The sequence below is a fragment of the Phoxinus phoxinus genome (assembly GCF_949152265.1).
Source record: "Phoxinus phoxinus genome assembly, chromosome: 1".
Classification (NCBI taxonomy): domain Eukaryota; kingdom Metazoa; phylum Chordata; class Actinopteri; order Cypriniformes; family Leuciscidae; genus Phoxinus; species Phoxinus phoxinus.
Genome location: NC_136876.1, coordinates 9,509,767 through 9,534,594, shown reverse-complemented (window position 1 = coordinate 9,534,594; position 24,828 = coordinate 9,509,767). Strand labels below are relative to the sequence as shown.

Genomic DNA, 24,828 nt, shown 5'->3' with positions numbered 1-24,828 from the left:
CTTGGCGCAGTGTGTTATGATTCGCTAAGCGCCTAGTTCGCGCTGTCCGGAAACGTCTTGCCCGTTGCCATAACAGTAGTTGCATGTGCTCCGGTGTATTGTAAACACAGGCGTCAATATTGCATTATCAAATTCAGCCCGAATCAGACTCAGAGAATATTAGTGGAGAGGAATCGAGCAGAATTTGTGCACGAACGGCTGTTACAGGACGTTTCAGAAAGGTATGTTTTTTTTTGTATATATACGTCTCATTCTTTTTACACGCTGTTATTTGTAAATGTTACTGTTTATGCTAATGCTACTGTTTATGTTACAACACGCAAATACAGTCGAGTACACGCAAATACAATTGAGTTCATACAATCGTTTAAACTCAATATTACAATCCTCGAAGGGATTTATTGATCAGCACACACACACACTCACACTCTCTCTCTCACACACACACACACACACACACACACACACACACACACACACACACACACACACACACACACACACACACACACAACAAAACGAATGTCGCCAAATATCTGTCGTCAGAACTATGAGCACATTGCGAGACTAACCACCATGGTTTTACCACAGTAAAGAAAATGTTACACAGAACCATGTTTAATGTAACGTTACCTGTAGCCACGATACAAGTATTTTATGCCGTGTTTCAGACTTATCCCTTGATAAAACATGAACAAATACATACAGTGAACTAGAGTATTTGTATTATCTGACATACATTTGACACTAATATATTATTTAGCTGAAAAAGTGCAACAGTAACTTATACTCAATCTAAGTAGTCCTTTAAAAACACCAAGTGCAGCTTCAATGTAGTGAAATATATACTATAGAGTACACAAATAAACCTCAACTGAACAATTAAAAGGTTATTTCACCCACAAATGTAAATGCTGTCAGTAATTGTGTTGTTCCAGCCCCGTAAGACTTTCGTTCATCTTCGGGACACACATTAAGATATTTTTGATTAAATCTGTAGGTTAGCCTAATTGAAACTTGCCGGCCCAGAAAGTTAGTAAAGACAAAGTTTAAAATAGTCCAAGTGACTACAGTGACTCAACCATAAGTTTCAACTATTGATTTTCTTCAGTGTGAGCCTCTGAGTGAGTTCACGTAACGTTAGTGTAACCATAGACAGTATATAAACGGGACACAGCGACCCCATAGATTTCAACGGAGAAAAGTGAAGTCGCCAGGCGTACTGCGCAGGCTCAAACTGAGCTTGACGACGTAGATGTGACGTGAGCAACCTGTCTGACAGCTGTCAGTCTTCTAGCTGTGCCGAGATAAATCTGAATCATTCTCTTCCGAATCTCGCAGAGCAACTTTATCACTCTCTATCCGGTCGTTAAGTCTGACGTCACGCATGACGTTTAGCCTCTTCCGGGTCCAAGCCCACCGCACGTCCAGATCAGGGGGGCAGTGTTCCGAAAAATATTGAAGCCGACCTGGGCGCCGCCATTGGCTAGCGGACCCCCACCTGCTGTTAGCATTCCATTGACTCCCATTCATTTTGGCGTCACTTTGACAGCGAATAACTTTACATCTGAGGTGTTTAAAGACACCGTTTGTCCATTGTTTATTTCTAAAGAAACACGAAAATGTATAAAAGGCTCCATTACCTTGTATCTTACGTTATGGCCCCGTAGAAGCAGTTTTTGTAAAAATAGGCTAACGATTGCGTCATACCCGCGCGACTCTGTCGCACAAGTCGAAAAATTACCGTATGGACAGGCAGAGAAGCTCGCAAGCAATCGGGAGGACGTGGAGGCATAAAGTCAAGGGAGAAGCCCATAGAGAGTGATAAAGTTGCTCCTGTTGCTAGCTCATGTACAGCTAATACCCACGCTCTCCGTCTCTGCGAGATTCGGAAGGGAATGATTCAGATTTCTCTCGGCACAGCTACTAGAAGACCTACAGGTTGCTCACGTCACATCTACGTCGTCAAGCTCAGTTTGAGTCTGCGCAGTTCGCCTTGCGATCAGGAAGTGAGTGCTTCTAATTGACTTCATTTCTCTCCGTTGAAACCTATGGGGTCGCTGTGTCCAGTTTATATACTGTCTATGGTCCAGATCCAATAACAATAGCGGAACCTGTTAATTTATTTACGATCACGTCTTTCTTTAGTGAGGCACCATTCCCAGTCAAAGTTTCTTCATTCGTTTAAGATTTTTAACTTACCTTTTCAACTGCAGCCATTTCCTCTTCTCTTTCTCGTCACATGGAAAGCATTTTGTCGTCATTCGATGTAGCTCGAAGTGACTACGGTAAAATGACAGTTGAATGTCACTTGCTTTTTTAAAATCCGATCTATTTAAACAACACGGGACACCGCACTGCAGCATGGTAAAACTCGGGCGAAAGCAGTAGGTAGGTAGAGAGGACCCGTGCCCGGTTGCATAAAGCACCTTAAGTTTTTCCCTTAATATGACACTTAAGGGGCAATTTTCCCTTACCTAAGAGAATAAGGTGTTGCATATAATCTCTTAAACGATTCTCTTAGGTAAGGGAAACATTTAAGTGTTTCAGGACAGCGATCCTGGATTCACGTTATAAAAGTCTGTTGTTGCCATAGATGCGCAAAACACTAACACTAGCGGTTTCATCAAATAAAGTATACAGGCTATCGGAATGGATAAAGAAAACAAACAAAGAAAGCCTAATTCACCTTTGGCTAAGCCCCGCCCCCCCCTTAGTTACTGTTGCTACCTCCGACAACTTCATCTGGGCTCTGGTTTGGTATCAACATGGCTTATGCTGTGACGGCTCTTCCTGCTGAAATTTTATCAAACTTTTATAAAGCAGCAAATAAAGTGTCCGATAGAAGTAGGCAAAACATGACCCAGCGCATATCCTAATCGAGACGGAGGCTGGGACTAACAATATCAGGAGAAACACTGTTCATGCAAAGCTGGGTAGGTCTCTTCACTTCTATAATCGTTATTATTTACAAAGCAAACGGACTACGCGAGTATAAAGTTGTATTTATTAGCAGCGTGTGCTAGCGTATCAACAATTAGGGCAGAGAACCGAAATCATGACCTAAACAGCATAAAACTGTGTAACTAGTATAACTTCACAGTAAGGTTAAAAGCTAAATGTATCTTAGAGCACAAAAGTGAGCTTGTTGATCCTTGAGGGGTTTCGCTGACTGTGAGGACGTCCACACAGTTTAATCCAAAAACGACACTTGTCAGTATTTTACTTCGGTTTTGGGAAGGGGAAAAAACGGACACCCCCCTCCAACCTCTCTGGGAAACGTGTATCTGTGTAGAGGTCGACCGATTCATCGGTTTTCAACCTAGCTATCGTTATCGGTAAAATCCACTATCGGTCGACCTCTATATCTGTGTTACAAATGCCCCAGGCACAACGTTTAACCATATGTTTGATAAAACGACGACGTAATAGCCTGCCGAGACCAAAAATATGAGACGCCTGTGTTAAAGTAAATGGAGCGCTGTGAAAAAGTGTCGGACCCTCTGTGGGAGCTCGTTCTTGGCTGCGCTGTGATTGGTCAATCTACATTCTAGGGCGTGGCTTAGCCAAAGGTGAATTGGACAGAGGAGGAGAAATGTATTCTTCTTGACGAATATGGTAAAAGAAAAACACTTTTGAAAAGCAAACTAAATCCCAATGTAACTGCGGCGAAAAAACAGAAACAGTGGGAAGAAATAACGGAAAAAATGTATGCAAGGAATCTTGATGTGAAGAGGACGGTTCAGGAAGTCCTTAAAAAATATAAAACCATCTCTGTATTCGCAAAAAATTACTCTTAAGGTTACGATTTTGCAAACCTTAAGTTATACTTAGTAGGGGTGGGAATCTTTTACCATCTCACGATTCAATTCGATTCCGATTCTTGAGGCCACGATTCGACTCAAAATTGATTTTCGATTCAAAAAGATTTTCGATTCAAAACGATTCGATTTTAACCATAATGATTTCTAATCGGGTTTCTGATCATGATCTACTCTCATCTGCTTTGCTATACAGAATGACAAACGGAGACATTAAAGTGTCTTTTTCACATTTATTAAGTTCAATTCTCTGGGAAGTGCCTTTTATCAAAAACATTGTCTGGTTCTCAATTGCTACTCATTAGTAGCTAGCTATAAAATAAGTTGGAACAAAAATAAAGTGCTTCTTCATAATACAAAATAGTTGAAAATAGATGCATTTCCCAGGAAAGTTGCAGTTTACTACAAATATCATGTAGAACACAACCGGTGAAGACACAAAACATCTATATTTCTCAGTCAGACTCAGTAACTAAAAGAATAACAAGTTATGAAAATAAAGTGCTTCTTTCAAAATGAATAATAGTCCTACCCCTAAGCTACCTGGCGATGAAGCAGGCGATAGACCGAGTTTTTTTGTTTTTTTTGCCCTCTCGGAGTTGGCAGGGAGTTTCGTGAAGCACTGCAGTGTGCGTTGGTCTGCAGCTGGCGGCTGATTGTACGTTCACAACGCCGCCGATTCGAGCTGCAAAAAAGCTATAGCCGCCCTGTCAAGGACGCTTGTCAAAAAGTACGGGGAATCTTGTTAACGCTTTGGCCGCTCTGACGTAGCAGCATTCACAATGAAATGTAAACAGAAAAAACAAGCAATGCATTCGGCAGTTTAGGATATCGCACAAGATTTGTCAACACAGAAAACATTTCATCACTGGAGAGTTTTTTTTTTCCGACACCATCGTATTAATTGATTTTGATTAATATGCGTGAGGGAGAGAGAGAGCAGACAGTGCTCGGGTGAGTGCGCCCGCGCGCTCTCTCTCTCTCTGCTTGTTCTTATATATGCCCTGTCAAGCGCGCCCTGTTAAACTGACATTGTTAAACACATGCAAATGATACACTTTCACTCTATGATGGTTAAACTGTGCAATTCATTATTTTTTTCTCGGAACTAATGTTTTGGTAGGAATAGGGTTGCCACCTTCAGTGTGGCAAAATAAGGGACACCCATTCACACACCCCTACCCCCACCACCCCGCCCCGCCCATAGAGCTTTTCGACTTTTTCCAATTTCAAACATCTGTTTTTTCATATCATCTGTAGTTTGCCACTTACTGTTTATGTGTGTTTTGCGTTGTTTCTGATTTTGAGGATGAATTTTGTCAATCTTCTAAACAGGGTCCGACCTTGATGTAATTTGATTCTAATCATAATGTAACATTATTGAAAAACAGATTTTTGTCAGTACAAAAAATGCTCAACTTTGACAAAGTCATTTTTATTGTTATAATTGTGATTTCATAATATGCAGATATGAATCCAACTAAAAACTAGTGAAAATATATATTTTAGTCAAATAGCAAATGGTGTAGCTCTGCAGCCATCTACTAAAGTGATCATTTCTTTACTTTTAAAATGGCATTTTCCAAAAGATGGGCAAAAATCTTACACTAAACCATGTCAAATTATCTATATCCATGAACGTTAGAAATGTGGGTCTTTTATAAAGTGAATTTTTTTTAAACTGTTTTTGTATAAAAATATGTATTTATTTGTATAGCCTAAATTAAAAATATATATAATAAATCCTGCTAAAACTATAAATTCCCCCCCATAAAAACTATAATGTTGTTTCAAAATGACATTTTGTTGAAACAACACAAGTGTGACGTCCCCCCCCCCCCCCCCCCCCACACTAACATAAAAAACAGATATTACTCAAATTTATTTACATTTCTTTTGTAGATCTAGAAAGTGTTGTCAACCGTGCAAAGTCTCACGCCATTTGGACAAAGATAATGTTTTATTTATTTCAGCAAACGTCATTTGGGGTCAGAGACCCGAACAGCGCACGAGGGGTTAAAAACGTGCAGGTTTACAGCGCATGTTCACGAGACTCAGTCGCTATAGAAACAAAGACGCTAAAATGCAATCACGCAATGAGCTTCTCTACTACGAAATTGATTTCTTTATATTTGCTATTAGTATTATCCATACTGCAAAATCCTTATGTTTTTATTCAACTATATGTGGGCCTAATGTAAAATACGGGACAAATCGCGTCCCTTATTGATTTGATACGGGACACATCATCTTACTTGTAAATACGGGATGATTCCGTATTTTAAGGGACGGGTGGCAACCCTAGGTAGGAACGAAAGATCTCCCTCTCATCCATATTTGCTTCCTCTTTGCTTTAGTGATTTGCCGCTCACGTACAAAAACCGGCTGCGTGGTGACGTCCCGTATAGGCTAGTTACAAAAATGGAGGCGAACAGCCAGCTGATTTTATTTATTTATTAAATCGATTCTTGGACATTTCAGATCGATTCTGAATCGTTGCAAATGAGAATCTAGATTCTTCTGTGAATCGATTTTTTGGCACACCCCTAATACTTAGGGAAATGACCGTTAAGGGGTTTTATGCAACACTTAACGCTTTTTAAGGGATTACTTAAGTGAAAAAACAGCATTTAAGGGAAATTCTAAGTGTTTATGACGTTTCACTTAAAAAAACGTTAAATAGCCTAACACTTAAGGGTATTTTTCTGCAGCGAACTTAAAGGGGTCATGACATGAGAAACCAAATTTGCCTTTATCTTTTGGTATATAAGAGGTCTTTGTACCATTAAAACGTCCTGCAAGTTTCATAGCTTAAGACGTCCTCCCCATTATAAACGAATCATTTATTTAATCAAGCTCTAAATACAGCTCGTTCTGGATTCATGGTAAGAAGTGACGTCACGGTACGAAGTGACGTACCAGCATTTGCATACGACCGCCTCCGGCACAAGACAACTACGCTTTAAGCGTTCCAAACTCATTTCTTATCATTGACGCGCCCGCGCCCACGCGCCGCGCGCCTCACAAGTGTTCAGTCGACGGACGGACAGCGAGTGGGTCCGTGTACATGGATATTACGATGCCACGCAGATGTGCTGTTACTGGCTGTGGACAAACAACATCTTGCTCAAAGATAAGTCCGTGCCGACTATTCTGGGCTCAACAACGACGACGCAAACTGTAAGTAATGTATTTAAAACTTTAAACTACTTTTTAAATACGCTGAATTCGCACAGGTTCTGGCTGGGGGCGTTAATAATTGATGCATAGGCACTGACGTTAGCCAATCACAACAGTGGGGGTTAGCACTGAACTCTTAAAGGGGAAACACCCCCAAAACAGACTGTTTGAATCAGAGGATGAGAAACAGGGTGGGAAAAGGTCATAAATCACTACATTTTAAAAGTTTTTTGTAAAAAAAACTATAGTAATACTATAATTGCACCTAAGGGAACATAATAATAAAATAAAAAAGCCCATGTCATGACCCCTTTAAGGGAAAATCCCCCCGTCCCTCCGATTGCCTGCGAGCTTCTCCGCCGGTCTATATGGTAATTTCTCGACTGTGCGACAGTGAGTCGAGTGGTTATGACGCAATTGTTAGCCTATTTTTACAAAAACTGCTTCTACGGGGCCATAACGTAAGATACAAGGTAATGGAGCCTTTTATACATTGTTGTGTTTCTTTAGAAATAAATAATGGACAAATGGAGTCTTTAAACGCCTCAGATGTAAAGTTATTCGCTGTCAAAGTGACGCCAAAATGAATGGGAGTCACTGGAATGCTAACAGCAGGTGATGGCTTGATAGCCAATGGCGGCGCCGGGGAAGCTTCGGTTTCCGGCGGATGGATTATTACCCCCTTGAGTGTAACAGCCGAGACGATGTTCCTCTGTGTGGGCCTCTGAGTGAGTTCACGTAGTGTAACAGCGCAGCACTTCTGTGTTGTACGTCAGTACGTAGGCTCACTATTGGCCGACGCTGGTCATGTGTGATGCGTGTGACGCACAACACAGAAGCGCTGCTTATTTTTTTTACGTACAAAAAGTATTGTCGTCCCTTGATAAATCATGATGATTGTCAGTTTCTGCACATAAAAACTGTTAGAGATCTAATTACAATGTATTTATCATAAAATCAAACCATGTTTCAGTTCATAGTTATGTAGCTGTTGTGGTTGAAGATGAGCACCATTAGTGCTGGTCTTTGTATTATTGATGTTTTATCCATGTCATATTGAGAGAAATAACAGTATCATCTTTTAATATAGCAGTTTTATAGGCTTTTATCATGTATCCTGAGTCAAATAATGTGTTTCTAACAGCAAACACTCAGACTAAAGTGAGATGATCTGCTGATGATCCTGAATGGCTTGTTGAATGAGTGTTGATAGTCTGAGGCTCATCAATAACAGATCTGCTGAAAACACTCTTTATTTCATGACAATAGTTCCTGTTTTCACCTCATTTATTATGCTGATGTCTTCAGATCTCCTGTAAATTGACTTAAAGCTCATTTCATTGGTGTCAATAGACTAATTGTTGGTTTCTATATAGAGATAAAGACATAAATGCTTAGATGTGTCATTTAGCCTAGTATTAAAACAAACTCAGTAACTGATAACTTTGATTTTTGCAGATCAGCTCCTCCCACAACAATCACATCATCAGTGAAGCTCCTCCCACAGCAATCACGTCATCAGTGAAGCTCCTCCCACATTAGTCACATCATCAGTGAAGCTCCTCCCACTGTAATTTTCCAATAAATGCTGGAATATCCCCATCAGTCTACAAGTGAAGACGAGCAGGAAAGCATCAGGAAGAGCTGAAATCTGCAGAGACTGAGTTTATTAAAGAGGACAGTGAGAACACGAGTGATCCAGAACCCTGCAGAATGAAACACACTGAAGATCCTGAAGAACAAAGAGGTTGGTGTTTATTATTCATTCATTCATGATGCTGGAGAACATTCATGTTAGAAAGATTCAAGCACTTTTTCACATTTAGACAACCAGTTAAACTATGGGAAATGGTACAAAGTGTTCTTGTTTGTTTGGTCAGTAAAGTGAGGTTTGAGAAACTGTTATATTGATTGTCAACATCAGGTCCAACTAAATATTTTAGCTGTTTTATTTTACATTTATAACTGGCTCACATTGTTTTTGCAACCATGTTACCAAACATTTTGACATTTCTCAATTTTTGATTAGATTTCTATTCACAAGCTTGTGATTCTATATGGATTGTTTTGGATATACTGTATATATCAGATAAAGTACATGGCAAATGTTCTCAAGGAAAGAAAATCTCTCAAATAATGCTGTAAACTATACATGGGAGTCAGTTTGTACTACATTACTATAATATTGAAGGTTAAAATTTACTGATTTGTGTACGGTGAAGAGAAAGTCTTTATTTTTTTTTATTTTTTTAAGTTTGATGAAATGCAAATGGTCTTCAATCCACCTAGAGTGTGATGGGGGATGGAATATGTTTTTTCTGAGGTAGATGTGATGTTACATGACATTGTTTACAAGTCTTCTTTCCGTGGTTGAAACACTAAGGGTGTATTCACACCTGCCTTGTTTGGTTCGATTGAATCGAACTCTAGTTCGTTTCCCCCCTTGGTGCGGACCTTTTGGGCAGGTGTGAATACAGCAATCGAACTCTGGTGCGGACCAAACAATCGAACCGAGACCCAGCTGAAGAGGTGGTCTCGGTACGGTTCCAAACGAACTCTGGTACGGTTCGTTTACGATGTGAACATGAACCGACCCAGTATCGGCCCAATATCAATATCGACCCAATATTGTTCGTTCAAGTGCGAAAGAGAATTCCATTCCGGCGCGCTGTCTGGCCACACGATACTGTTGCGCGTCGTGTGTGCATCATTGGCAGTGTTGTGCATGAACGCGTTCATATTTTCGCCGAACGCTGAATTTAACGAATCACTTTTCATACAATGAACGTGAACAAGAGATTTTTCGAGAGAACTCATCTGATTTTTTGTACATAGCATAGCCTATTTGTTAGGATTTTAGTATCATAATGATTAGGCTAATAAATGCACGCACAATTATCCGTGAACTTGATTTGAACAAATGCCTTTCAACTGTGTGTGCAAAATTCAGAATTAAATTAATGTGCAGAAATTTGTACAAATAGAGAGTAGGATATGTAGGCCTACTATACTGTTGTAGCCATTTAAAAAAGCGCGTTTCATATTTGTTAAAATATTATAATGTTATTTTTTTCCCCATTTATGTTGATTTATGAAAAGTGAACAGCACGACCGAGATAGGATGCACAGCGGGTCAGACATGATTTTGACCGTTGAAGTTGAAGTTGTAATAGAAAGCCTTTCTTTAAAGTGAATTTCGTTTTGTATAAATTTTATCTTAATTTTAATAAATTTTTCATCAACCAATTGCCTGTATTTAATGAATAGGCCGACGAAACAAATATAACGGAGGCGCCCGCGCGCTCACTTGCATTGCACGTGAACTAGAGCACATCCTAACTTAACGAAACTCAGTGTATGCCTCACACAGACATGACAAATACATCAAATACACAAAGCTTGAAATGTCTTTAAACGAAATAATTCAAAACGAAAAAAGAAAAAGGCTACTCTCTGATTATGTAATCCATTATTAGGCTTATGTGCATTTCTCTCTATAAGCGCGTTCACACGGAGATGGCGATCGTTAACTTCATCTTTGCAGCCGAGTCGACACTTTTAGAGAAAACACTTGTTTATTAATAAAAAGCATTTGCATGAATACGAGCGAGTTCATAATGTAACGATAGTTACAATACAGGGATGGTGGGTGTGGGGGGGTGCTGCGTTAATTTACGTTAAACTGGTCAAACTTAATCGCAAGCGTTAACGTTGACAGCACTTGTTAGCAGTATATACAATAAGAATCTCATTATTTGAATGTGTGAACATAGCCCCTCTCTATGAATCTAAACTTTATACTTTATACCCACTGTCAGCATCCCATGGTGCGCACATGAGAGCATGATGTTCTCTCCGCCGGAACCTCTTGCAGCACATCGTCGTCTTCTCAAAATCCGAATTATAACATCGTATAGATGACATTGTGTCGTATGATACTCATTAGTTTCTTCATATTGCGTTTGTAGAGAATAACACAAAAACAGTAAAAGAACAAATATTGCAGTACGAAATATCTCCAAATTTATGTTTTATTTTATTTATTTTATTTATAATTTTTATCTATTTTATTTATATCTCCGAGCCTCTTTTTTTTTGCACTTCCTGATTTCTCTACTTGAGAATCCTTGTCCAATGAATGGACGACCTTAGCACACGTGTGGTTTTGTTTACACATTTTGGTTCACTTGCAAAAAGAGCAGTGTGAAAGCGAACCGTACCAAACTAAAAAACGAAAAAAATTATTTGGTCCGGACCAAAGCAAGTGAACTATCAGACTTTCCTGGTGTGAATACACCCTAATTAAGCGATTACATGAAACATGTTACATGTTTAGATGAGTTTTACTGTATCTTTTAACATACCGTCAGACGTCCATTCATGTTTATTTTGAGGTGTAACTGATATTAAAGAGGAGATGATCAGTTCACGTGTGTTTCTGTCACGCCACATTAAACAGCGCCAAAACGGTTTATATATTTTTTTATTTTGTAATAAAATGGACGTAATTTCAAACTGTAGACTTTTTGTTTCATATCAAAAGCACAAAGATGTTTGCGATTTATTGGATAGACTAATCAATTCTTGGGATTTAAGAATCGATATCGGTTCGTAAAAATGAGAATCGATTAAAATCGAGAAATCCATATTTTTTTACCCAGCCCTAATAAACATTATTAAGTAAATAAACTTTCCAGATTGGCTGCATAAAGATTATTGCGATTTATTGGATGGGATGTGCGCTACAATGTTCCGGTCATTCATCAACTAAAAACAGGATAGACTTATCGATTCTTGGGATTCTTGCGATAAGCAATATTTTTTACCCAGCCCTAATGAACAGTATTAAGTAAATAAGCTTTCCAGAATCCCAGAATGGCTGACAGTGATGTAAACATAATTATAATTATTATAATGTAAGTTATAATAGTTATCATAGTTATTCAAATGTAAGACGACATAAAAAAGACGTGTTCCTCAGATAAATTAAATCATCATTCACACTTTCGTTTGAAAACTAAAAAGATCAGTGAGTACTTTAGTTAAATTTATTGAGCAAAACTAGAGTTTTCTCAAGTGTGCTGAGATCAGTGAGCTTGTGCTGGCAGCTGCACTGACTGACCGTTATTGTTTTTCATGAGACTTTTGTGAATACCTGATACTTCACTTTGACAGTTTATTTTTAAACCTAGTGATTTTATAATATTTATTGGTATACAATTATAGTTTTTGTTCATCACGTTAAAAATAACATTTGAAGTGCTGAAATTTTTTTGCGTACAGCGTGTCCAATTACAGGCTCGTTCTTATTCCAACGTTCACATTAGCTTCAAGTCTTTATTGCAATCAATAAAACTGCTTTATTGGCAAATTAGGTAAGTGTGATAACGGCATTAAAATATAACAACATTAAAAAGGCAACCATAATTGATGGTTTTGTGTGGATGTACAGTAAACAGAATGTTCCCCAGAAATGCTCGAGCTGGCTTATTGAAAACCAGGAAGTAACTGTGCATAATTCCTAAATTTCCTGAATTCCTAATGGACTATAAGTCATATTAAATTGAATAGATTGAGACAACTATTCATCAGCATGCACTGATTAATCTGTTGTAGAAAAAAAAAAGGTGCAACTAGGGATGCAAATTATCAATTAATTCATTAATCATTAATTGATTGACCTTATCGATCGATTAACGATTAACTGATAAGCGGCTATTTTCCTGAGAATGTACATTTCTCACGGTATCAATAGTGTCTTTAACATAAAAAGCAAAATATTGCTTATATACTGAACAAAAATGCATGTTATATTGCTCAAATGATGTTTTATTGTAACAGTTGGGATACGGTACAGAATGGCATTTATGTAGTTTAACAAAATAAATTATGCACAGAAAATTAAAATACATAAAAAATAATTGTGCACTGGCTCACCTGTTGCAAACATTAAGCAACATAAAATAAATGTTAAATAAAAATCTATATGGGTAGGCTTAGCCTAAACTATATTAAGTCTACATAATAATCCATCTGGTAAACTTGAAAAACTTGAAACATTAGCAGCAGCACTTATTGATGCTTGGTCTGAGAAAGGTAACAGTAAGATTACTAGACCTGGAAACTTCAAATATAGAACTGAAGGGATGTCAATTTTCACAAATTCCCATGATCGATCGTAATTTAAATTAATGATCAATTATGCGTCTGCTGCAGTGCATATGGCCAGCATGACAGGGTTTGCTCAAAAACGCTATGTTACTCAAATATACCAAATGAATGAGAATGTTTTGTAATCCAAATGAAGGGCTAGTAGGATTGTAAAATGTTTCGATGTGAATGATAATTAAATTAAATTAATTATTTAATAATCAAATATAACGACTAATAATACAACGTGTCAACGCCGCCTCAGATGCGTGCTTGCAGTGTGTTACGTTAGACGTGCACTGAAACGCACTGAAAACGGCAACTAAACCCAATGAATTCACAACGATTTAATAAAATTGTGTTCTGATGTTATGTAATATGACAGTCCCAAATTATTCATCGTTATTATTAGTCGTGCATTAATGCTGCTTGAGCGGCGCGCGCTGAATGAATAACCGTTGAGCACTTTGCTAGCGCGTTATTTATCTCAAAGAAGCGCAATCTATATGAGATTAGTCAGATATATACAAAATAAACATAATATTACAAATTAGTATATCTGCACAAAATGACGTGAATGCACAAGTGAATTTGAGTTACGTGCCATTCAGAATGACTCATGTTGTGGACGCGCTCTTCCTGGAACAACGCGACACGGCAACTAAACCCAAATACTTCACAATGTTTTATTACGTTACACTATTGTTCTCTTTATAATGTTATGTAATATGACAGTCCCAATAGTCATTATTAGTCGTGCATTGCCGTTTGAGCTGTGCGCGCTAAAGATCACGCTTCAACAATTCTTAACCAAATGCATCCAATATAGGCTATGAGATAAATCAGATATAGATACACATAATACACATAATAAACGTACACATAATAAACTATTACAACTTACATTTGCACAAAACAAAAGGCTGCGAATGCACACGCAAACTTATAGTCATGATGAAGGTGTAAAACAGTCCCAAACATAACTCCGGCGCGCTCGCTTGTGTTTCGCGGTTGAGCAGCACGCACGCGCATGAACCTGCTTAATCGATGATCGATAAGTTTGATCGATTAATGTATTATCGACAATTAATCGATAATCGATTAATCGTTTGCATCCCTAGGTGCAACCAAATAATGTGCTGGTGCGACCAGAAAGTTAGAAAGTTGGTAGCACCAGTGCAACCAGTGGAAAAGTTAGTCTGGAGCCCTGAAGAGTCTCCCCTCAGATTTCAAACACATTCCAGTGAGGAGGAGTGCAACTCCCCATCACTAGACACCAAACTTGTGTTCGATTTCTTTATATGTGGTCAAGCGGTTATTTGGGGGTTCGCCGATGTAAGCTTGACCAGGGTTTTTCTTGGGTCAAAAATGGTCTTCAGTGGTAGTCGACACAGACACAGTAATCCTTTCTTGCCCTCTTTTAAAAAAAACCCTGTGATTTTTACCTCTGGATTTCATAGCTTTGTAAGATAAAATCCTTCTTTACTAGTTCTGATAATTATTTTGGTATATAATCATATCAATATTAAAAAGTAGAAAAAAAAGTAGCATTAAAAAGTTTATTTTAACTAATAGTCTCAAATAAAATTCAATTGTAAACACTGTAGTTTATTAAGGCTAAAACTTGCTAAGCATGTAGGCTACTCTTACTAAAAAAGCAGGTATGGTTTCTTATTTTAAGAGGTGTTCTGAGTAAATTATTTGTTTGAAACACTTTACAATATGGTTTGATTTGTTAACATTAATGCAGTGGTTCTCAACCGGTGGGGCGCGGACACTCCTGGGGCGAGTAGGCTACAGGAAAATTCCCCCCATGTTGAAATGCAAGTGGTTGGACTATTATAACACAAACAAATCATCCTCCTGGCGACTTTTTTTGTCAATAGCAATAAATCTAGCGACTTTTACTAGTTAAACATGCGCCCTGTCACAAGCGTAGCAGTTCATCTAGCCTACATTACTCACCAATCAAATAAGACTTTGGCGGGACAAATTTTTTTTACATTTAAAAGCAGGAAAAACCCTGTTGACCAGAGTTCTCGTGGGGAGAAGAGTTTATTGAAGGTACTAGTGTAGCGCAGTTCTTCAGCAGCGATGTTAGCATGTCGGCCTTCAAAGAATCTTAACCCAGTTGATAAAGGTTACAAATACATCTGACTAAAGTTAATTAGAAACAAACAATCCTTCAATTGGTAAAGGTTTGGCCATTTGCTTTGTGAACACACACAAATTATGGACATGATTAAAAAAGATTAAATGGTTCTGAAAAAAATAAGTGCATTGGAAATGAATGAGACACATTTCATCTAGTGGAAGCTCATTTTTGAGATATCAACCTAAACATTGGAGCACTGCTTGTTTAGATTCATGGTAGTAGAGTAATTCGTTTTTTGGAAAATGCATATTAATGCCATATTCTACATCCCTTAATCCCATGCCATAACTTAAACGCTAAAAAAATCCACCTACCTTACTATTAATACGCAGTAAATTAGGAGTTTAATGAGGCAAAAGTTGTAGTTAATAGTGAATGTGTTCACCATACTGGAGGTGTTACCCATATTTCATCTAAAAATATAAAATTGTATTTATGTGCATTTTTCATAACAATGAACACAATTTTTAACAACTTTTTTCATTCAATTTTTAAAACCTTTTTTTTTTTTTTTACATATACAGTACAAAACATTGTTCATTTCAAAGTAGATTATTTATAGCCTATTAAATCTCCTGCTGTTTGTGGTGTAAGCTGTTATGATAAAACAACAGTTAAGATGAAATAGAAAAATAGCTCTTGAATTGAAAACGTTATGGCACTGTATGTTTAATGTGTTTATTACATTAGATAATTCTGTCATTGATCAAATATTTGAATAGTTCTTCAGAAACATGGGATTTGTACATATACTGTTTTAAAAGTAATAACTGGAAGATAGGGCTGGACGATATGGCCAAAATTTATATCACGATATATTTCTTAATTTCGGTCGATACGATATAATTCCGATATCGATATGAACAATATAAGAGCCTAAGGAAAAACTGGCAAGAACGCCCACAACTAATGTCTGTACCTTCAAACTTCTGAAAAATTTATTTCCCAAGTCTCTGAAACCTCCTCCTATAAAACTATATCATATTTTAGAAATAAAAATGGTACGAATAAATTATTGTTAATATTTTATTTGTATTTAGCCTTCATACAAGTAATGTGAAATCATTGTCAAATAAACATAAGTTAACTCAACTTATTGATATACTTTAACTTTAAGCTATAGGCTAACATAGGTTGATTATATTATTCTTATAGATTGAAAAAAGTGCTTCAGCCAGGATAAAGAATATGAAAATTGCTCAGTTGCTGCAGAAAACAAACCAAAAAAGTAAGCAACAACAAAAGCGTATGTTGCTGAGGGACATTTTGAGTGTTGATGACACGCTGAAAATCAGAATAGATTTTTTGACATGCGCACACTGCACAAATATAGTTTCCAGCTGTTCGCACATAATAACTCCATTCGCTGAATCCGCCATTTTTGTCTGGCAAAGCAGTCAGGAGTTAATTTAGTAGATTAACGTTGGAGGATTTGAACTTGAAAAACGGAGTGTACTGACGTCTTTCCGCGGTTAAAACAAGATTTCTTCTTATATTCATTCATGTTTATTTGATGCTTATAAATTAACTAGAAGGAAGAGATGAGGCTCGACAGCGATCTGTCAGACACATTAAAGAGCCACAAAACGGTATTTATTGTTTAAATTTCTAGACAAAATTGCCAAATTTGAAAGTTGAGGCTTTGTTTCATATCAAAAGTAACCTGATCTGTCCTGTCTGTCGGCGCGTTGTCAGCGTCCTCTCTGCCCCGCAATGTATTTTTCACTGCGTGAGAACATGGTGTGGTGTGAGAGCGGCGTAATGTTGGACATAGCGACAGTAACTAAAGGGGGGGGTCTTTGCGAACTGTCAATTTACAGACAATGAACATATGAACCGTTGGGCCGTGCTGCTTACATTATCACGGAGTAAAAATGAAAACGTAAACATAGCCCACGCCTGTAATGTATATCGAAATATCGGAAATGTGTTTAAAAATCATATCACCGTTATTGAAAAAAATTATATCCCGATATATTGATACTGAATTATTGTCCAGCCCTACTGGAAGATCTATGTTCCTCATTCATGGAGATTTTCAGGAACATGCATAATTAATTTATAAAAACTTTATGTCCTTTCACTTTATAATCATATTTCTCTCTTTGAATTTTAATGTACTGAAAATGCAATTAAACTTTTTTTTTCTTTCATTTCAGAGCTGATGGAAGTGAAGGAGGAGAGTGAAGAACTGAGAGAAGTGAAGGAGGAGAGTGAAGAACTGAGAGAAGTGAAGGAGGAGAGTGAAGAACTGAGAGAAGTGAAGGAGGAGAGTGAAGAACTGAGAGAAGTGAAGGAGGAGAGTGAAGAACTGAGAGAAGTGAAGGAGGAGAGGGAAGAACTGAGAGAAGTGAAGGAGGAGAGGGAAGAACTGAGAGAAGTGAAGGAGGAACATCATGTCAAACCTGGAGAAAAACCTTTGTGTCGCTCAAAGACTAAAAATAAATGTTTAAAGAAAAGAAGAGCCAAGAAATCTTTCACCTGCACTCAGTGTGGAAACAGTTACAGAACCAAACAAAATCTTGAGCGTCACATGATAGTTCATACTGGAGAGAAGCCACACACATGTGATCAATGTGGGAAGAGTTTCACATGCAAACAAAATCTTGAGCGTCACATGATAGTTCATACAGGAGAGAAGCCATACACATGTGATCAATGTGGGAAGAGTTTCACACAAAAAGTAAATCTTGAAAATCACATGAGAGCTCATACTGGAGAGAAGCCGCACACATGTGATCAATGTGGGAAGAGTTTAACGCGATTAAAAACACTTAAAGAACACATGATGATCCACACTGGAGAGAAGCCACACACATGTGGTCAATGTGGGAAGAGTTTCACACATAAATTAAGTCTTGAAAATCACATGAGAGTTCATACTGGAGAGAAGCCGCACACATGTGATCAATGTGGGAAGAGTTTCACGCAATTAAAAACACTTAAAGAACACATGATGATCCACACTGGAGAGAAGCCACACACATGTGATCAATGTGGGAAGAGTTTCACACACAAAGTAAGTATTGAAAATCACATGAGAGTTCATACTGGAGAGAAGCCGCACACATGTGATCAATGTGGGAAGAGTTTCACGCAATTAAAAACACTTAAAGAACACAGGATGATCCACACTGGAGAGAAGCCACACACATGTGGTCAATGTGGGAAGAGTTTCACACACAAAGGAAGTCTTGAAATTCACATGAGAGTTCATACTGGAGAGAAGCTGTTCAAATGTGATCAATGCAGGAAAAGTTTCTCATCCAAACAATATCTTGAGATTCACATGAGAATTCACACTGGAGAAAAACCTTATGAGTGTTCACACTGTGACAAGAGATTCAGTCAGTCATCAAATCTGAAAATGCATGAGAAGATCCACAGTGGACAGACGCTTTTGAAAGTCAGCTGAATCCATGATCGCTTGTCTGGGACAAGTGGATTTTTTTGAAGGTTCAAGTGAAATAATTTTACTTGGCCGACCAGACAAGTAGCCTGATTTAAATGTCAGTAACAAAAAATAACTTGGTAATCTCCAAAACGAGACAATGATTCTGATTTTGTTACATTTACGACCACACTGTGAGGAAACACTGAAGTCTTGCTCCACTGTGTGGAGACAGAAGAGTCTCCCCTTACTATTGATTGCCCACATCGGTTTCCATTCTCACTTTCTCTAACCCCTCATCCTCCTCATTGAGCATCATGAACTGAAGATACTTAAAAGAACAGGGCAACATTTTGGGACTTTAGCGCATTCACCGTATACCCCAGAGTTAGACAAGTCCATACATACCCTTTTCATCTCCATGCGTGCCGTACCTCTGTCTGACGCACTCACCGCTAGCCTAGCTTAGCACAAAGACGGGAAGTAAATGGCTCCAGCTAGCATGCAGCTCCCATGTAAATAGGAAAATGTTGCCATTATTTTGTCACTTATTGGGAGGAGTATGCTAGCTGGAGCCATTTACTTCCAGTCTTTGTGCTAAGCTAGGCTAGCAGTACTTGATCAGAAAAAAAGTGCATTTTTGTGAGGTATGTTTCATGAAGCCAGAATGTTAAAGCGTAACTCGCCAAAATGCAACCTATGCTCTTTTTGTGAATGTACCCGAGTCAAACTTATGTTTAAAAGCATAATTCAGGCAGAAACGGCACTTTTAAGATTGGCCGTATTTTCGTCTTCAGTCAAATGGCCTTTTGAGTGGGAGTGCTAGGGGCATTTATATGATAGCAATTATGCTTTTAAACATAAGTTTGACTCGGGTACATTCACAAAAAGAGCCTAGGTTGCATTTCGGCTAGGTTGCATTTTGGTGAGAGTTACACTTTAGCTAATGAACAAAAATGTTTTGTGCCATATCTGTGATTCGTTTGTTTGATATAAAGTAAAAAAGATGGATGAGCATTCTCTAAATGTGGTGATTCCATAATTTTGCCAGAGGTTTTATATGCATCTTCCCACAGAAACCAAAGAAGATAACTCTCACCACTAGCTTGCATCCCCCAGAGTGAGGTGCCCAAATGTTGATAATAAACAAACACCTTTTCCATGCCCCACACCCGTGTCAGGACGGGACACCGGCTGCAGTGGGGTCTCCTCGACCTCTGGTATTTCATTCATCCGGTTGATACGCCCACCTCCCCGTTGACTGTTTGGTTCTTCTTCTGATATGATGAATTCTGGGGGGACGTGTGTAGTGAATCTGACATACATAATTCACCTCGGTTGTTAAGCGTAGTTCTATACACAGTTGATTATAAACGCAGTACTTTGTTCCTAGCATGTTTCTTCATGACTGTTCAAGGATCGCGTTCCCTTTAAATGTTCTGAATGCGTGATGACGCGGAACAGTTGTCCGCGCCATTTGTTTTCTGTGTTTTTTCCTTCTTTAAACAAATGACACACACACTTGTGTGTTCAACGTGAGAAGTTGTCTCTTGCAAATTTCTGCAATTTCCACACTTAAACTATTTGTTATATGCCGATTTTTTTTATTATTTTTTTTTTAAATATGAATTCAGATTGTGATTCATCAATAATGGAATCCAAAACAGTTTTCAATCTTCTAGCTAAAATTAGGGCCAAAAATGTATAATCCTTGTTTAGTTAACAGATGGCGCCAATTATCAATACACAATTTGTCTTTTTCTTTTTAAGGAAGATATGTGTAACCCACTTCAGAGTATGTACACCCTAGGTTCCAAGCATCCCCAGTGTAACGTTTTGACATGTGTAACTTTTAGGTCAACAAAATGTTTCAACACTTCACAACAATTTTGTTCACAATACCTATTGGCCCAAAATAAATTTAGAATAAAATAAAATGTCCTTCCTTTGTTGAAAATGTTCCTTGTAAATTTTCCTTAGGAATTCCAAAGTTAAATCCAGAATTCGAGTCAGTTAGTCAAGGGAAATAAGTAAATATTCGTCAGGGAAAATCTCGTTGGTGCCGGTTATTTGAACTGACACAATCCTACCACAGGCTCGCCATCTATGGGTCAATGGTTCACCTGGTATAATTCCAGGACTGGAACTTCTGAAATTTCTGCTCACCTCATCAAAAAAAGACCTGACCTGTATATAGAACAGGTTCAGTCCAAAATCATTTATATCAAATAGTTCTTAAAGTTCACATGAAGAAACAATAGCTATTTTAACTATTTAAATCAGAATATACCTTATGTCATTACAATGAAATGTAATTATAGGACAATTGTAATTGTATAAATATACTAATGAACGTTTTCTCTCTTTTTACGTAGGATTTTGTTCGATTTTAAATCAAAATAATTGAAATACAGTTTTAATTGAAAACCCATTTATATGAATTTACATTTGCTGATTTAACCACTGTGGTGGCAATTTTATGATATTCATTGATCTTTAGTAAAATATAGATGATTCAAAGAATGTCACATGTGTGTCTCTCACTTGTAGTGAGAGAAGATTCTGTTTATGTACCTGGGGAGGCAGAAGGGGGAGACCCTCCAGAGAACAGACGAACAAGGACCTCTGACCTAGATGTCAGAAGGCCATTTGGTGCAGGGGAGCTTAGTGGGCCAACTACTGACGAATCTTAACTAGTGTTATGGCTTCCTTGTAAATGGAAAACTACTGGATGGAAAACTACTGGGAGGAAGGCTCTTGGGGGAAAGAAGGCCTTGAAACTAAGATAAAAGCTTGTTGAGTCTGTCCGGGGGTGTGTCACTCTTCTGCACAGGGTAACAACTGTGTATTAGACTGCTCCTATTCTTGCAAGAATAAATACTTCTCTTTTTATAATTTGACTGAGTGTCTCTTACGCAGTGATGTTTGTTTGAGGAATTTTTGCCACAACACCACTTTAACTAACTTAAAATGACATTTTATATTCTCCTGTCTGTAACTTTAACCTTTAGTCACATATATATCACAAAGTAATACATACCAAATTAGTTTACATTTCTCCTTAAACCTTGAAATAAATAGTCTTTTATCATGTTACATTCCTTCAAAACAACAGAAATGTTTGAATAATCACTAATTGAAACTAGCATGGCTACAGCGTGGTTTTTTCCACACACCATCATTAAACACTTAGCTTACCAAGAGAGGATTCTCAGTATGAGAAGCCAGGACAGATAAAAGCGATTTCTGGACGGCTCTCCAACTTTTAAAGCAAGTATACAGATGTTTACATAATGAACTGAATCATATTTAACTGCTAACAAAAATAGACAGGTTTTCATACCTTTTCTTCTCAGTTTATTTTAACTCGCGGGGGAACCCGAAGCAGTGCTCCATCTTTAGCGTGTTGGGCCAACGGAAGTATCTTAGCGCTACTTCCGGTTTCCCACAAAATAAAATATATTTTTCAAAATAAACCCCCCATTACTCATAAACGTAAAGTATGGATAAATAATGATAATAATTACACACAATTAACTGGTTACCCTTTTTAGGTGGGTTACATAAGCAATTAAACTTTGTGTTAAAGTGGGTGGAAGAGACGATCTCTCAATGTTTTTTGGATGCCCCCGTTTCTTGTGTTAAATTTGTCATCTATCTTACTTCATACAAATGAGTATGACTTTTCCAAAATAAAAATGTTATCGATTTGTTTTTGTTATTAGAAAAATTGTATATTCATCAAACTAAATGGAGTAACTCAAAACCCAAGTATGCTAATTTTTAAGCAGCTTTTAAAAGGTATTTTGAGTCTGTGAAGTTTTTTTTTTTAAAAGCCCAAAGATCTGTATCTCTGCCAAATGAATTTAACGTATGTTTGTGATGCCCTTTATTTTTATGTTTGTCATATTGCCAAATTTTGCCACTTTTGTCAAAAATAACACCCAGGTTACGCACAGTGGGTGCAAACTGAGGTGTTAGAGGACCAAAAGTGAGAGAGCTGTTAGGTGAGTCCGGGCTGAACAGGATGTACTCAGTCTTTCCTTCATTCAAATGCTTTTACTGTCCAGGGCTCCAAGAATGTCATTATTGACCCTCAGTAACGCTGATTCGGTGCTATGTCTAGACCTGAAACCGGACTGAAATTTATCACCAATGACGTGCAGTTGGAGGTGAGACTGAAGCTGGGACAAAACAAGCTTCTCCATCAACTTAGACAGAAGTGACAGGTGAGATATTGGGCGGAAGTTGGACAGTATGGAGGAATCAAGGTTGGGTTTCTTGAGCAGCGGTCTAACAATGGCGTATTTGAGAGCAGTGGGAACAGTTCCCAAACTAAGACAGCTGTTTATGAACGAGACAAGGAAGGGACCTATAATGTCAATAGCCTCCTTCAAAATCCTGGCAAGAACAGCGTCAAGAGGGCAAGTGGTTGGCTTCAACTCATGGACAGCTTCTTTAAGGTCCGCAAGAGTAACTGCCTCAAAGTTCTCCAGAACACAATGCGCCGCTCGGGAGGACATGGCAACAGCAGGGGCTTGTGTAATGGTTTGCCTAACAGACAGAACCTTGTCCAAAAAGTATTGTTGGAATGCATTGCATGTATTTTCAGATACATCATTCAAAGCAACAGACACCGGATTTATGACAGAATTAATAGTGCTAAACAGGATTCCAGGGCAGTGGCTGTTGGTATTGATGAGATTGGATAGATACTGTCCTTTAGCTTCCTTCACTGCTCTCTGATAGGTGGCAAGACTGTCTCTAAACATCTCCAGTGACACCTGCAGTCTATCCTTCTTCCATTTTCGCTCAGCCTGTCTACACTTACGCCTGAGGGCTCAAGTTGTATCATTGAGCCAGGGGTCCAATGGACCTTTGGTCAACTTTACCTTGTAGGGCGCAACAGAGTCCATAATCTTGGAGCAGATGGTGTGGAAGGAGGAGAGGAGAAGGTCAGGACAGAACAGCAGGAGGAACAGCACAGATGTCAAACCGTATGAGAGAGTGGTCAGAGGGAGGATGGCGCCGCTGTGTTTGGCATACCACTTGCTCCTCTGTTTTTTCATATTTGTTTTTGCTACCGTCCCGCCAATTATTGTTTATGATCGCACTACGCTGCTGGAATTTCGTTTTATAGCTAATCACCTCCTAAATGCCCAGTCCTTTAAACCACCACTGTTGACATCAATTCCTCCTTTCCTGAGATGCCCTGTCTGTCTGCTACCAGGCAGTAAGCGCCGCAGAAGACGCGGTCGGAGAGGCGGGTTACATGTGTGATTGTTTGGTCAAATCACATTACATTCTAACATTGCAACATTACAATCTGAAAACAAAATGTCTTTTACACATGGATATTAGATTATGATTTTACATATTGTTTAAAAAAATATGAACAGTATATAATAGAAACACAAAAAATATGTTGTATAGATCAGGGATCAGTCCTGGAGGGCTGCTGTCCTGCAGAGTTTAGCTCATAAGACAGTTTTGCTATGATATGTTTAAATATTTAATGGTTTGATTTTTGATTATGAGTTCATTCATTTTATTCCTCCTCTTTATGAGAACATCTCAGTGACTGGCAGCCGTCGACTGGGTCAGCCCTGCAAACCTGCTAGTGGACAGTGTAAATATGCACTGATCCCAGATGATGTCCCACCGGCAGAGGCTTTACCATCGCCTCTATTGTGCAGCCCATCCCGGATCTCCAGCTCAGCTCAATAGAAGTCTACAGATTTTTTTTTTTCAATCTGTTTTAACATACTGTTAATTTAAACTCTTATTTCGTTAAATAGTTGTAAAAAAGTACTGTAAGTAAAAATGTATTGAACAATTTATTTTGTATCAAATGTACAAATTCATTGACAAGAAAATTACAGAATCATTTCTTTATTAGATTTACAAGTCATAACTTGCAATACAAAAATAAACAATTCACAGAAATTATTTAGTTTCATTTACAAACTATAACTCGCATAAAAATAGTGTATACGAATAGTGTTACATTTACTAATTTTAATTCACATAAGCAAAAGTTTATTTAATCTGGCAAGAAGAGAAAACAATCTGTTCATCCTCTCCCTGTGATCTCCTCTCCTGTCTCTGAAACGTCATGTTCTCCCGAACAA

The 24,828-nt window shown here is 38.0% G+C and overlaps 1 protein-coding gene across 1 annotated transcript; it reads left to right on the top strand.

Moving 5' to 3' along the window:
• The first annotated feature begins 1 nt into the window (after position 1).
• LOC307004912 (uncharacterized protein) lies at positions 2–19,091 on the top strand. The gene is made up of 3 exons (XM_079624509.1): positions 2–221; positions 8,460–8,748; positions 17,466–19,091. The coding sequence occupies exons 2-3, from the start codon at positions 8,715–8,717 to the stop codon at positions 18,719–18,721; spliced, it is 1,290 nt and encodes a 429-aa protein (XP_079480635.1). The 5' UTR covers positions 2–221; positions 8,460–8,714; the 3' UTR covers positions 18,722–19,091.
• The last annotated feature ends 5,737 nt before the right edge of the window (positions 19,092–24,828 follow it).

What these genes read in the sequence shown, in the direction of transcription:
- LOC307004912 (XM_079624509.1), top strand. Translation starts at nt 8,715, where the DNA reads ATGAAACACACTGAAGATCCTGAAGAACAAAGAG. An exon ending in AGATCCTGAAGAACAAAGAG is followed by an intron (nt 8,749 to 17,465) that starts GTTGGTGTTTAT and finishes CTTTCATTTCAG; the next exon opens with AGCTGATGGAAGTGAAGGAG.